Genomic DNA, 13,187 nt, shown 5'->3' with positions numbered 1-13,187 from the left:
CCATAAAAATGGGGAACAAAAGTTAAATGTGATAACTCAGTTTTTTAAAAAAAATTTAGAAGTAATTTGAAGAAAAAGCGCCCATGAAGTGAACATATTGAATTCAAGGATCACAAAATAAAAGATTTCAAAGTATTTTAATGTTGTTTAGCTAAATGGCAATAGAACGGATCTCATTTTATCAGTTTCGGTTCTGGAAATTACTAAATAAAGGAAATCTAAAGTTTCAAAGCATAACCAGCCAAATTCCTATTTGCAGAATCTGAGTCACCTCCTGTTTACAATGCCAACCTTCCTCAGTCAGTAAAAAGCATTAAATGAAAACTAGGACCTTAGATAAATTTCCAGTCCAGAGAGCACAAGGGAGTCACAAGTTACCCACTTTGCGCCATAGCAAAAGGTAGATAATGTAGAAAGCATTATAGTAATGCAGTAGGCCCCCAAACAAGATAAAACATCTTCTTAGCCAGAAATAGAAAAGAAAACAATGATGAAGCTTGGATCCGCTGGGTACTTAGCATGAAACAAGCAGAGACAGCTGTCCCTGCTGATGGGTGAAGGCCTCTGGGTTTGAGTGGGCTGAGTAGAGGCTGAAACAAAGTAACCTTACTGCTTTTGACTGATAAAATTAAGAGACCACAGACTAATTTATACTGATGTGCATCCTAGTGTACAGTATAAGAAACCATGAGTTTGGGATTGGGGGGTAAGGGAGCAAGGCAACAGACACCAAATCATCCACAGGCTGGCTCAATTACATATGCATCAGCAATATTCCATAGGAAAGAAGTCCCCACAAAGCCACCGTAAGACCTGGTTTTCACAGAGCCAGATGGAGGCACTTAGGGAAAAGGGAGAGGGAGGTGGTGGAGGTGGGGAGAAAGAGAATATGAGCATATAAGCAAACAACTTGAAATGCTTGCACCCTAAAGTTCCAAAATATACAAAGAAATTGAGTGCTAAGAAAAACAGTCAACAAAATCAACAATAGTATCATGAACACACTTCAGATTAATTTTATAGAATGGTTTAATAGAGGCTTTAAATATGCCTGAGGCACTCTTAGTTATAAACAATGTAAAGCTTGAATAATTTTTGAAACATAAAAAAAGGAATAAATAAGAGGATGAATGGATATTTTTAATGAAACTTCATTTTTAATGAAATGTATACATTAAAGTTACAAAATTTTTAAAAAATGATAAATGGGCAAACTCTGAACTGGACACAATCAGAGAAAAAAAAATCTGAATCAAATTAGTATTGAGGCGTTTACATAGACCATTTCCCAAAGAGATAAAGGGTAAATATAATGAGAGACCTGCTATTAGAGCGGTTTGATTAAGAAACTCCAACATACATCTGTGAGGAGCCCCAAAAAAAAAGAGACTGGAGGGAATTACAGATAAATAGTTGGCAGGTTAATAGCTGAGGATTTATCAAAATTTTAAAAGATAAAAGAGCCCTCAGTTGGAAAACACATCTATTAAATTGCTATAGCACACTGGGTGAAACTACAGAAAACTGGAAATAAGTAATTTAAAAAATATATTTTTAGGGACACCTGGTGGCTCAGTGGTTGAGCATCTGCCTTCGGCTCAGGTCATGATCCTGGAGTCCTGGGATCAAGTCCCACATCAGGCTCCCTGCAGGGAGTCTGCTTCTCTCTGCCTATGTCTCTGCCTCTCTCTCTCTCTCTGTCTCTCATGAATAAATAAATAAATAATCTTAAATTTAAAAAAAAAAATTTTTAGAGAAGGGGGGCAAGGGCAGAGAGAGACAGAGACAGAGAGATAGAATCTCAAGCAGGCTTCACACCCAGTATGGAGCCCAACACGGGGCTCAATCCCACAACACTGGGATCATGACCTGGGCTGAAATCAAGAATCAGATACTTAACCAATTGAGCCACCCAGGCACCCCAGGGATAAATAATCTTAAAAGCTATCAGAAAGAAAAGACATTGATTACAAAGGAATCTCAGCTAGATTGATAGCATTTTTCTCATCAGCAACAATAAAACCAGATGATATGAAAACAAGATCTTAAAAGTACTACAGGAAAATAACTAAACTCAAATCTTAAAACCATTTAAGTTCATCCAAGAGCAAGGGCAAAATAAGGATATTTTCAGATACATAAACTGTTTTACCACCCGCAGACTTCTGTTAAACTATAATAAGTTATACACTAACAAGAATAACAGGAGGGAACGTCTGGGATATAAGGATTGTTAATACAAGAAACAAAGAATTTAATAAAATGTGATTGCAAAAGTTAAAAAAATATTTTCATAGAAATTTTTTCATTAAAAAATTAAAACTAAATCTTTGGACAATAACATGATAGGGATGTCCATGGGCAGTTAAAACTTGCTAAAATATGAATCATGTTTGGAGGACAAGAGAAAGACAAAATTCATTGAGAGTACAAGGAAATTCAGTTATGAATGTTTCTAAAAATTTTAATGATGATCTATTTCTAAAAGAATAGAAATAGATTTTATAGCTTTTAAATTAGGAGAAGTAAAAAGAAGGATAATGAAAATGTTATCTAAACAAGGAACACATAAAAAGGGACGATAGAAAACAACGGTAAATGGAAAACAGAAAAGATTGTACAAATACTTCCAAGTATATTAAATGAAAATAAATATAAATGGATTATTTTCATCAATTAATTGGGGAGATGTTGTTTAAAAGTACAAACTTTTAACTAGTAGATAAATAAGCACTGGAGCTCTATTGCACAACATAGTGATTATAGTCAACAATACTGTATTACAAGGGTCAAAGTTATTAGAAGACTAGATATTATTTTCACCACAAAACAGAAATAATTTTGTGATGTGATTGAAGTGTGAACTAATGCTACCATGGTAATCACATTGCAGTCTGTAAATGTATCAAATCAACACACTGTACACCTTAAATTTACACAATGTTATGTTAATTATATCGATTAAAATGTTTATAGCATATGAGATGCATTTACTTATTTATCTACTTATTTTATTATTTTTTTGAGAGAGAGACAGTGCACGTGAGTCAGGAGAGGGGTAGGAGGAGAGAGAGAGAATCTTAAGCAGGCTCCATGCTCAGCAAAGAGCTTGTTGTGGGGCTTGACCTCATGACAACCCTGAGATCATGATCTGAGCCAAAATCAATAGTTAGATACCCAACCTAATGAGCCACCCAGGTGCCTGGACATTTAATTTTTTTAAGTACATTTTATTTATTAATTTGTAATTTATTTTTAATTTTCTAAACTAAGTTTTAAAATAAAGAATCCCAAATAGCCAATAATCTTGAGGGGGAGGGAGAATGAAAATTAAAACAATGAGAAACCATGTAAATCCCATCTAAACTGTCAAAAATTAAGAGTTCTGACTACACCAAGTGTTGGTGAAACTGTGGAGCAAGGGAGAAGTCTAATCCATAACTAGTGGGAATGTAAATGGGTGCAATCAGTATGGAGAACAACTTGGCAATACCTAGTAACTATAATTATATAGAGCATTCACCCCAGCAATTGCAATTTTATATATGCTATATATATTCTAGAAGAACATGCAAATATGTAAGAAGAGACATTTACAACAGTGTTTGAGGTTGCATTAGGACAGTGAAAAGCTGGTTGCATACATGAATTCTTATACAGTGATACTATGGAATACTATCAGCAGATGAAAATAATAAATTTAAACTTCAGATAATACATTTCTTTAAAAATGTCATGTCAAGAGAATTAAATTGTAGCATGATAATATGATCTTGTTTATATTTTGTCCATAAGCTTAAGTAGTACTGTATAGTATGTATCATTAAATCTATATCCAGTGGTGGCATAGAAACATGCATAAAGGTAATAAATCAGCCATTCAACATTGGGGAGTTACCACTGTGGAGAAGGGTGTGGAATTAGTGTCAGAGAACTGCACACAGGGGCTTCAGCTCTATCTAATATGTTTTTTAAAAGATTTATTTTTAAGTACTGTCTACACTCCGCATGGAACTCGAACTCACAACCCCAAGATCAAGAGTCACAGGCTTGATTGACTGAATCAGCCAGGCACCTCTCTGGTGTTTTATTTCTATTTAAAACTATATGCTCAGGGTGCCTGGGTGGCTCAGTGACTGACTGTCTGCCTTTGACTCAGATAATGATCCTAGAGTCCTGGGATCAAGTCCTGAACCAGGCTCCCTTCAGGGAGCCTGCTTCTCCCTCTGCCTTGTCTCTGCCTCTCTCTCTGTGTCTCTCATGAATAAATAAAATCTTTTAGAAATATAAATAATAAACTATATGCATGAACATGGCAAAATATGACTTTAATAAAGTTGGGTAGAGATACTTGGGGTGTTTGTTTTATCATATGCTTTTCTATATTTTGGAAATATTTCTCAATTTTAAATTGTGCATTTGATTTTTTTAAAAAGCTGGGGAAGGTTTGCAAAAGGGGAACCTTTTAGTCACTCAAAAAATTGTCATTTGCCTACTCTAAGAAGAAAAATAGAAATGTAACCATTTTCTTCTGTTGTTTCAGACACATGTATGACCACTTTGTTAACCTCTACCCACAACTGATTAAGAAACCTTCCATCGTGGATAAAGTGCAAGATTTTATGGAGTATGTATAATAGCTTTCCTCTGTCCTCTTTTCCTCTTGGAGACTGCAGGGCCTGAATTGGGACTGCAGGGCAATTTTTCCTTCACCAATTTGTTTTTCTATCTGTTCGGCAGGACTCCAGAGCTGGTCTTGTAGTGAGGTATAGCACTTTTTGGTAATGACATGAAAACTGCTTACAGACATGTCCTCTAAGTTGGACTCTTTAAAAAGTCAGGTTGTATGTCATTATTGATTGCTTGTGACACATCTGGAGGAAGACACCATCAATGTACAGAAGGCAAAGTGAAATGCCTGGGCTGCTTCCACCTGAGGGCCCCTCTACTCCAGAGATCCCTCCTCATCCTCTCTCTGAGGTGCCTCTGTGTCACAGGCCTGGTTGCTCACCCTAGCTGGAGTGCTAGCTGTTATCCAGTCCTTATCCTTAGCTTCCTCGGAGAACACTGCCAATGTAATCAAGTTTTCTGAGGACTAATAATTCTCAATATTCAGAAGAGTTGTTTTCTATTTGTTTTATATGTATGATTTGTTTTATATTTGTGGTTGTGATCAATTTGAGGACAAAAGGGTTCCTGGCTTGGCCCTCCAGATCATACACAGAGCAATCTCTCCATCGAATGCTAATGTCCTACAAAGCATCATTAAAAATTATTGGGCTAGATCCCACGAAACAATGACCTTGTATTCTAAGAAATACATCTGGAAATAGCATGAAAAAATCAGAAATAGCTTTCAGTATACAAAGTTTTGTCAAATCATTCCCTACAAAGTGCAGAGAACTAAAAGAGGAGAAGCAGAATGGAAGGACTATAAAAAATAAGAGACTCTTGCTAAGCATGCTAGGACAGAGGTGTTGAGGGAGTTACCAGCAACAACAGAAGTAGAATGAACCATAAGCTATGAAAATGATTGGAGAGAAATATAAATATATATAAACCACCCTGTGCTTAAGGAGGTTTTGTTGTTGTTGATGAAATTTACCACTTCCACATAACCAAAAAAAAGTTAATAACTTATCCTTACTGATTTAATAAGATATTATGGTTTTATATGAAATGCATTCAGATGGCCTATCCTTGACTTTCATAGATTTCAATATCACAAGAGGCTAAATGGTTACACCTAGGTAGAGCATGCAGAAAGCTATCAAGGAAGAACCATAGTCCCAGAAAGAAATTAAAAATCATTTAGGATTTTCCCTGATAGCCTTTCAAGGTGATTGGAACATTACAAGATCCAGAATGTAAATTACACTAGCATAAATATCTGAATATATAATCTCTAAATGCTTGGGTATGATTTAGCTTCGGATGAGCAACCATGGAGATCTCTAGGGCAAATCTGATTTCTGTTGCAGGAAGCAAGATGAGTGGACCCGGAAAAACATGAAAGAATACAAGGATGACCCATTTTGGAGACATGTAGGCTATGTTATGACACAAATGGACGGGCTGTATGTAGGAGCAATGAGGAGGGCTATGTTAGAAAAGACAAAGGTAAGATTTTTAAAAGGCTGCTTGGAATTCATTTGGTATGGCAAGAATATTGGAAATTATCTTTAAAATAACATTGCAACCTAGAAGCAGATCAAATTAGGACTAGCTTATAAATTTCTTGCAGACAAACACTGTCTTGTTATATTGCTAGCACCTGACTCAGCATCTGACACAAAATTCAAGGGTAACGCACAATCTCTTTATCTCTTAATCTCTTTCATAATACTATGCTGTGGAGTAGGTTAAGGAATGTGCTGAATGAATGTACCAGCTATTTAACTAACCTAATAAAGCTAGTATTTTAGGTGATATAATTGTTAAGGCAAAATGTATAAATGTACAAGTTCTATACTTCCCACCACCGATAACACATACACACATACACACACACATGCCCTCATCATAATATTTTCAAAAGCTTTACTAAATCACTGAAGATCCAAAGGTACCATTTAATATACTTCCAAGGATGCCTGGGTGGCTCAGCGGATGGGTGTCTGCTTTGCCTCAGGTCGTGATCCCGGGGTCCTGGGATTGAGTCCCACGTTGAGCTCCCTGCACAGAGCCTGCTTCTCCCTCTGCCTATGTCTCTGCCCCTCTCTCTCTGTCTCTCATGAATAAAAAATAAAATCTTTAAAATAATAATAATAATATACTTCCAAAAATTATGAAGATTTTGTTGCCTGGGGGTAATTCACACACAAGGCGCACACACACACACACACACACATACTATATGTATATATATGTGTGTATAGAAAAGTGTTGCAAAACATTCTTAAATCATATAAACCAAGCCTTAAGTTTAGAAATACAAAATTAAAACCATACCGAGACATACTTTCTCACTTGTCAATTTGGCAGAAATTCCAAAATATGAAAGGCTAGTCTGCTGGGAAGGCTAAGGGGGGAAAAAGCACTCTCCCAAAATACTGATAGTAATACAAAATGGTATATTTGCTATGGACAGAAAACTTGGCATTCAGTACCCAAATCACCTACTCATTTATTCTTTGTTCAAGGAATCCCACTTCTAGGATTATCACAAAGTTTCACATGCAAAAATTCAATATGGTTTATGTGCTGGCCTCCTCATTGAGGATAATTTATAATAGCAAAAGACTGAAAAATAGCCAAATACATAAAAGACTCACCGCATAAATGATGTACGACAGGAATGAGGTAGATAGCCAAATATGCCATTACATACCAAATACTGTTATGGAGAGATGTTCAGGATCTGTTATGAAGTATAAAAAACTAAGGTGAAGACCAGTGGGAATTGTTTACTGCCTTTTATAAGAAATGGAAATAAGATGGATGCATGGATGGATGGATAGACAGATTTGCTTAACTTTCCAAGAATAAACAACAATGAAAGAATAAACTATAAAAAAAACTATTAAAAAGAGATTACATACCAAAAAAGGAATAAAAGAAAAGGGAGAAGACAGGAATGAAAGCTACGTTTCTCTGAATGTGTCTTTATATACATTTGACTTTGGAGCTTTGTAAATGCTGTTCATAATTATAAAACAAAATGGAATTATATAGAAGAAAAACAGTTCCTAAAACCTTAAAATGAATTAGTATGAATATATCTAACTATATATCAGGTTCATGGCATAACCACATGGAGAGCAGTTATTTCCAGTGACCTTAACACAGTTACCACTGTACATTCTTCATGGGATAGATCCTAAGGACAAGAAAAACCACAACCACCATAAAAATAAAAACAAAATTACCTTAAACTGTAATTCAGTAATCTCACCTTAGCAATAATATTAGTGTTGTTATTTTAAAATTTAATAGATATGGTGAGGGGATTCTCAGGTGGCTCAGTAGTTTAGCGCCTGCCTTTGGCCCAGGGCATGATCCTGGAGTCCCAGGATCGAATCCCACATCAGGCTCCCTGCGTGGAGCCTGTTTCTCCCTCTGCCTGTGTCTCTGCCTCTCTCTCTCTCTCTGTCTCTCTCTCTGTCTCTCATGAATAAATAAATCTTTAAAAAAATAGATGTGTTGAGATAAAGCAAATAAATAAATTGAATGTCAAGATTTTTAGCATAAGAAAAATCAGTGAAGTAAAGACAGTGTAGTTTATAAAGTTGTTATCTAGGTAGGAAGTCACTATTTAACTTCCTTTAAAAAAAAGTCATATTTTCTTGCTTTGCCCCTTGAGAAGGCTTAGAAATAATGAGAATAGCATTGATCCAGTAGCACTGAGCATCTCCTAGGAAACTATGATTTAAGATAAGCATCAATATCTCAAATAAGACCAAAAAAAGTACTAGCCATGAAGAAAAATATAAAATCTGCTAATTTAAATAAATTTTTTTCATCAGAAGACACTATATATACAGAAAGTGAAAAGATATGCTGCAAATCAAGAGAAAATATTTGCAATAATTTAACAAAGGGTTTGTATTGGAAATACATAAAAAACAACAAATAAATTTAAAGAAAATACCCAATGTAAAAAAGGGCAGTAGGCAAAAATATCAATAGGAATTTCACAGAAAAGGAAAGAAAAATGACCCGTAAACCTGGAGAAATGCTTAATTTCAAAGACATACAGATTAAAAGGTCAACAAGGGGACGCCTGGGTGGCTCAGTCAGTTAAGCATCTGCCTTCAGCTCAGGTCATGGTCTTGGGGTCCTGAGATCTAGCCCTGTGTGGAACTCCTCAATGGGTGGGGAGTCAGCTTCTCCCTATCCTTCTGCTGCTGTCCCGTTCATGCTCTCTCTCGCTTGCTTGCTCACTTGCTTTCAAATAAATAAATAAATAAATAAATAGTCTTTTTTAAAAAAAATGCCTCAATGAGATTATATTACACACCAGAAGTGGGAAATCTTAACCACTGCTGAATTGAGTAAATTGTTCCAACTGCTTTGGAAAGGGGTTAGATGTTACTTGAAACATTTAAAGATAACACATGTTCTACAACCTAGTAAATATATCAGAGGTTAAAAACATTCTTGGATGTAGAAGGTCCCTATACAAAAAATCAGAGTACCGTTGTTTTGCTGCAAACTGGAAATACTCCAAATGTTCATCATATCATGATACTATATATTCAGGTAATTGAATACTTTATAGCAATGAAAATGAATAAGCTATTTCTACACTATCAAGATTGATAAATGTCAAAAAAATAATTTTAGGAGAAGAATGTACATAATATAATTCTATGTGAATAAAGTCAAAAGCAGGCAGATTTAAAAATACATTGTATAGGGATGTATACACAGATGACAATGTAATAGAAAAGCGGGTAAACAGCCACACAGAATTTAGCAGAGTGCTTACTCTTGGTAAGGAGGAAGATGAGATTGGAGGCTTCCAAGGCACAGCTAATGTTCTATTTCCTAATCTGTGAGGTGGGTTTATAAGTGGTATTTTTTTTTCTATTTCTTCTTAAATTGTGCATATGCATTTTATTCTTTCATATGTATGGTACCATTCTTAATTTTAAAATTAAAGGCAAATTACAAACTGAAAAATAATGTTTTCACTTTATATCAGACAATGAACTAATTTCCTTAATATTTAAAGAACTCTTAAAAGTTGATAAGAGAAAGAATAAGAAAAATAAATAAGGCATATGAACAGTTTACAAAAAAACAAATCCGAAGGTTTTTAAACATGCTCAGCCTTACTCAGGATAAAAGAATCACCAATATAAACTACAATGAGATACTGTTTTTCACCTATCCAAATGGAAATAAACTCAGTGTTCAATATGTTGTTGAGGCTGAAAGAGTGTCTATTAAAATAAGCCCAATGAAGACAATTTGGCAATATTTATTAAAATCTAAATCACTTCTAGGTATCTATCCTACTGGTAGACTCACCACATACAAAGTAATGTGTCCAAGATTGATTATTGTAACATGTTGTAACAGCAAAAGACTAGAAAGCACCTAAAAGTCTACCAGTACAATACTGGTTAAAATATAATGTATCTAGTAACAGGATGATGGGATTTAAGGAGGGCAACATGAAGTAATGAGCACTGGGTGTCATATGCAACTGATGATAACTGAACTCTGCATTTGAAACTAATGATGACTATATGTTGGCTAATTGAATTTAAAGTTATATATATATAGTATATATATATATATATATATATATATATATATATATATATATATATAGTGTTTAAGAGAATGAGGGACATTTTTACATCTAATATGGAAAGGTCACCAAAACAAGTGAAAAATATTAAGGGAAAAGGAATCAAGGTGAAGAGTAGTGCTTACAGGGGCACCTGGATGGCTTAGTGGTTGAGCATCCGCTTTTGGCTCAGGTCATGATCCTGGGGTCCTGGGATTGAGATCAGGCTCCTCGCAGAGAGCCTGCTTCTCCCTCTTCCCATGTCTCTACCTTTCTCTCTGTGTCTCTCATGAATAAATACATAAAATCTTTTTTAAAAAGAAAAAGGAGTCGTGTGTATAATCACTACCATTTGTTAAAAAAATGTGTTTATAAGACACATTAAAACGTCTAAAGATAGGGGATCCCTGGGTGGCGCAGCGGTTTGGCGCCTGCCTTTGGCCCAGGGCGCGATCCTGGAGACCCGGGATCGAATCCCACATCAGGCTCCCAGCGCATGGAGCCTGCTTCTCCCTCTGCCTGTGTCTCTGCCTCTCTCTCTTTCTCTCTGTATGACTATCATAAATAAATAAAAAAAAAATTAAAAAAAACGTCTAAAGATAGACACAGAAACCAATAAAAGTGGCAAACTGGAAACAAAGTGGCACCTGAGCAAATGGAGGATAGGAGTAAGAAGAATTTGTACTGTAGATCTTATCATAATTTTTTTTAAGATTTATTTATTGAGGGGGAAGGCTAGAGGGAGAAGGGAGAGAATCTCAAGCAGACTTCCTGCCCCACGCCCACCACACTGAGATCATGACCTAAGCCGAAATCAAGAGTCTGATGCTCAACCAACTGAGCCACCCAGGTGCCCCAACCCCATCATAATTTTTAAAATCTTGAGTAATGACAGTATTACTTATTCAAAAAACAACACAAAGAGAATACTTATATAAAAAATCAGGTTCTGGTTTTTGCTTTTTTGCTTTTTTGCTTTTGTTTTCTAGGTTACAATGCCATTTGTGTTTGTCTTTTCACCAACTCTGCCCAAAGACCAATTTGTAGATCTCAGCCCCAGGCTACTCTGGTGGATTGACTCTTGTCAAGCTGTGCTCTCTAGTTAGCTCAAATTACATATTCAGGTCTGACCATTGCTTTGGGGTAAATGCTGTCAAGCTAGTAACTCCTACATTAAACACACAATAATTTTTTTAAAAAATCTTAGTTGAATATTTTGCTATAAATCAGTGATTCTCAACTATGGGCAATCTTCCTCCAGACAGGGCTGGCAATGCCTTGGAAGACACTGTTGGTAATCAAACCAGGAGGGTGTTACTGATACTAATGGGGAGAGGCTGCAGATGCTGCTAAATATTTTATAGTGCACAACCCCCACAAGAAAGAATTATTTGGCCCAAAATAATCACTAGTGTTTTGGGTATCAAAATCTGTTAACACATCTCTTACAAACCATAAGGTAATAATTATTTTATAAGCCACAGTAGAATCTAGTGCATTTGTTCCATTAGGGACCCTGCCAAAGGAATAACTGAATGGATCTGTGACAACAGGAAAACTAGAAAAATGACGTCCAACTGCCACAAATCACCTTTAAGACCATTCTTTGTCTTTTTCCAGCCCATGACCCTGTTCCAGATTCAGTTCCTGAATGCCGTTGGAGATCTGTTGGATCTAATTCCCTCATTTTCTCCCACAAAAAATTCCAGCCTGAAGGTTTTTAAGAGATGGGACATGGGACATTGCTCTGCTCTTATTAAGGTGAGACACATAGCAGCCTCTCTCTTTTTTCCTTGCTCTGGTCCACACAGGCTTTTTCTATATGTCTCCCCAAGTGTGTATCCACACTCCACGTCTCTGGCTCGAGCCATCTATCAGCTCCTGGTTCCTCTATCTAGAAGTTAAGAACTGGAAGGAGCTGATAGAGGGAGTTGTAAGTACAGGATGTTACCTATGTTTCTTCCACCATTCTTCCCATGCGTTTTGAATTTCCTGCTCCCACCTCCCACAGTCTTCCATTTTAGATACTTAAAGGACACATTACAGGTTAATGTTTTGTCCCTTGGCCATATTTTCAGATAATATAGCAACGAAAACCCAAATTGACACAATCCCTGGATACTTCCTACACTTGTAGTCAGTGATCTATATACATCTGCGTCATTCACTATGATTCTGGCTATAGGTTCTTCCTGGATTTGAGAACATCCTTTTTGCTCACTCAAGCTGGTATACATACGCAGCCATGCTCAGGATATATAAACACTGGGACTTCAACATCAAAGATAAAGACACCAGCAGTAATCGCCTCTCTTTCAGCAGTTACCCAGGTAAATAAATTTAGAGGGACATCCAAGTACTCTGAGTATTATTTCAGAATGCAACCTTGGTGATTCAAAGTAACTGGAATGGGAGAAGAAATCTTTAAGAGGTCAGTATGCATGAATGAAAATTGATTTTCAGAATGCCTCTTGATGGAATACAGCACTAGTGCTTTTATTTAATGGGATGGTGTGGACAAAGTTAATAGCTGCCAAAAATTCACTTCAACAAATTCCGAGTGAGGCACAAGGCACTTTACTGGGCTCGGCGGTGGAAGCCAGGATCGGCGACAGAGAACCTGCTCTCAGTATCTCCTCAAGGGCCTGTTTCTCTTATTCATCACAGTATCCACAGAACTTAACCTTGTGTGTGGCACCTTGTACTTAATCCATTTTTGCTGGATGAATGGATGAGTGAATATGTAAGCTTATAAATCTCACACTAGCAAGATAATTACAATACAGATAAAAATAGTATTATTGTCGGGTACTTTGTGTGCTACAGCAGGAACGCAAGGAATGTTATGAGTATTCAAAAGAGGGTCAGCTCACATCGGATTGTCAAGGAAAGGAAAGAGAGATTGACACTTGAGATGAATCATAAATGATGACTAGAATTGGAACAG

At 36.2% G+C, this 13,187-nt stretch overlaps 1 protein-coding gene across 1 annotated transcript in view; it reads left to right on the top strand.

Annotated features, from left to right (window-relative positions):
* The window catches only part of PLBD1 (phospholipase B domain containing 1), a 52,160-nt gene that overhangs the window by 16,048 nt on the left and 22,925 nt on the right, over positions 1-13,187 (top strand). Inside the window, exons 3-6 of the mRNA XM_041736109.1 lie at positions 4,544-4,627; positions 5,982-6,120; positions 11,861-12,001; positions 12,426-12,570. Coding sequence (XP_041592043.1) covers positions 4,544-4,627; positions 5,982-6,120; positions 11,861-12,001; positions 12,426-12,570 — 509 coding nt within the window. The remainder of the gene's footprint in view (positions 1-4,543; positions 4,628-5,981; positions 6,121-11,860; positions 12,002-12,425; positions 12,571-13,187) is intronic.

Source organism: Vulpes lagopus, chromosome 21 (assembly GCF_018345385.1).
Source record: "Vulpes lagopus strain Blue_001 chromosome 21, ASM1834538v1, whole genome shotgun sequence".
In the NCBI taxonomy this organism is placed as follows: domain Eukaryota; kingdom Metazoa; phylum Chordata; class Mammalia; order Carnivora; family Canidae; genus Vulpes; species Vulpes lagopus.
This window is presented reverse-complemented; position numbering and strand designations above follow the sequence as displayed.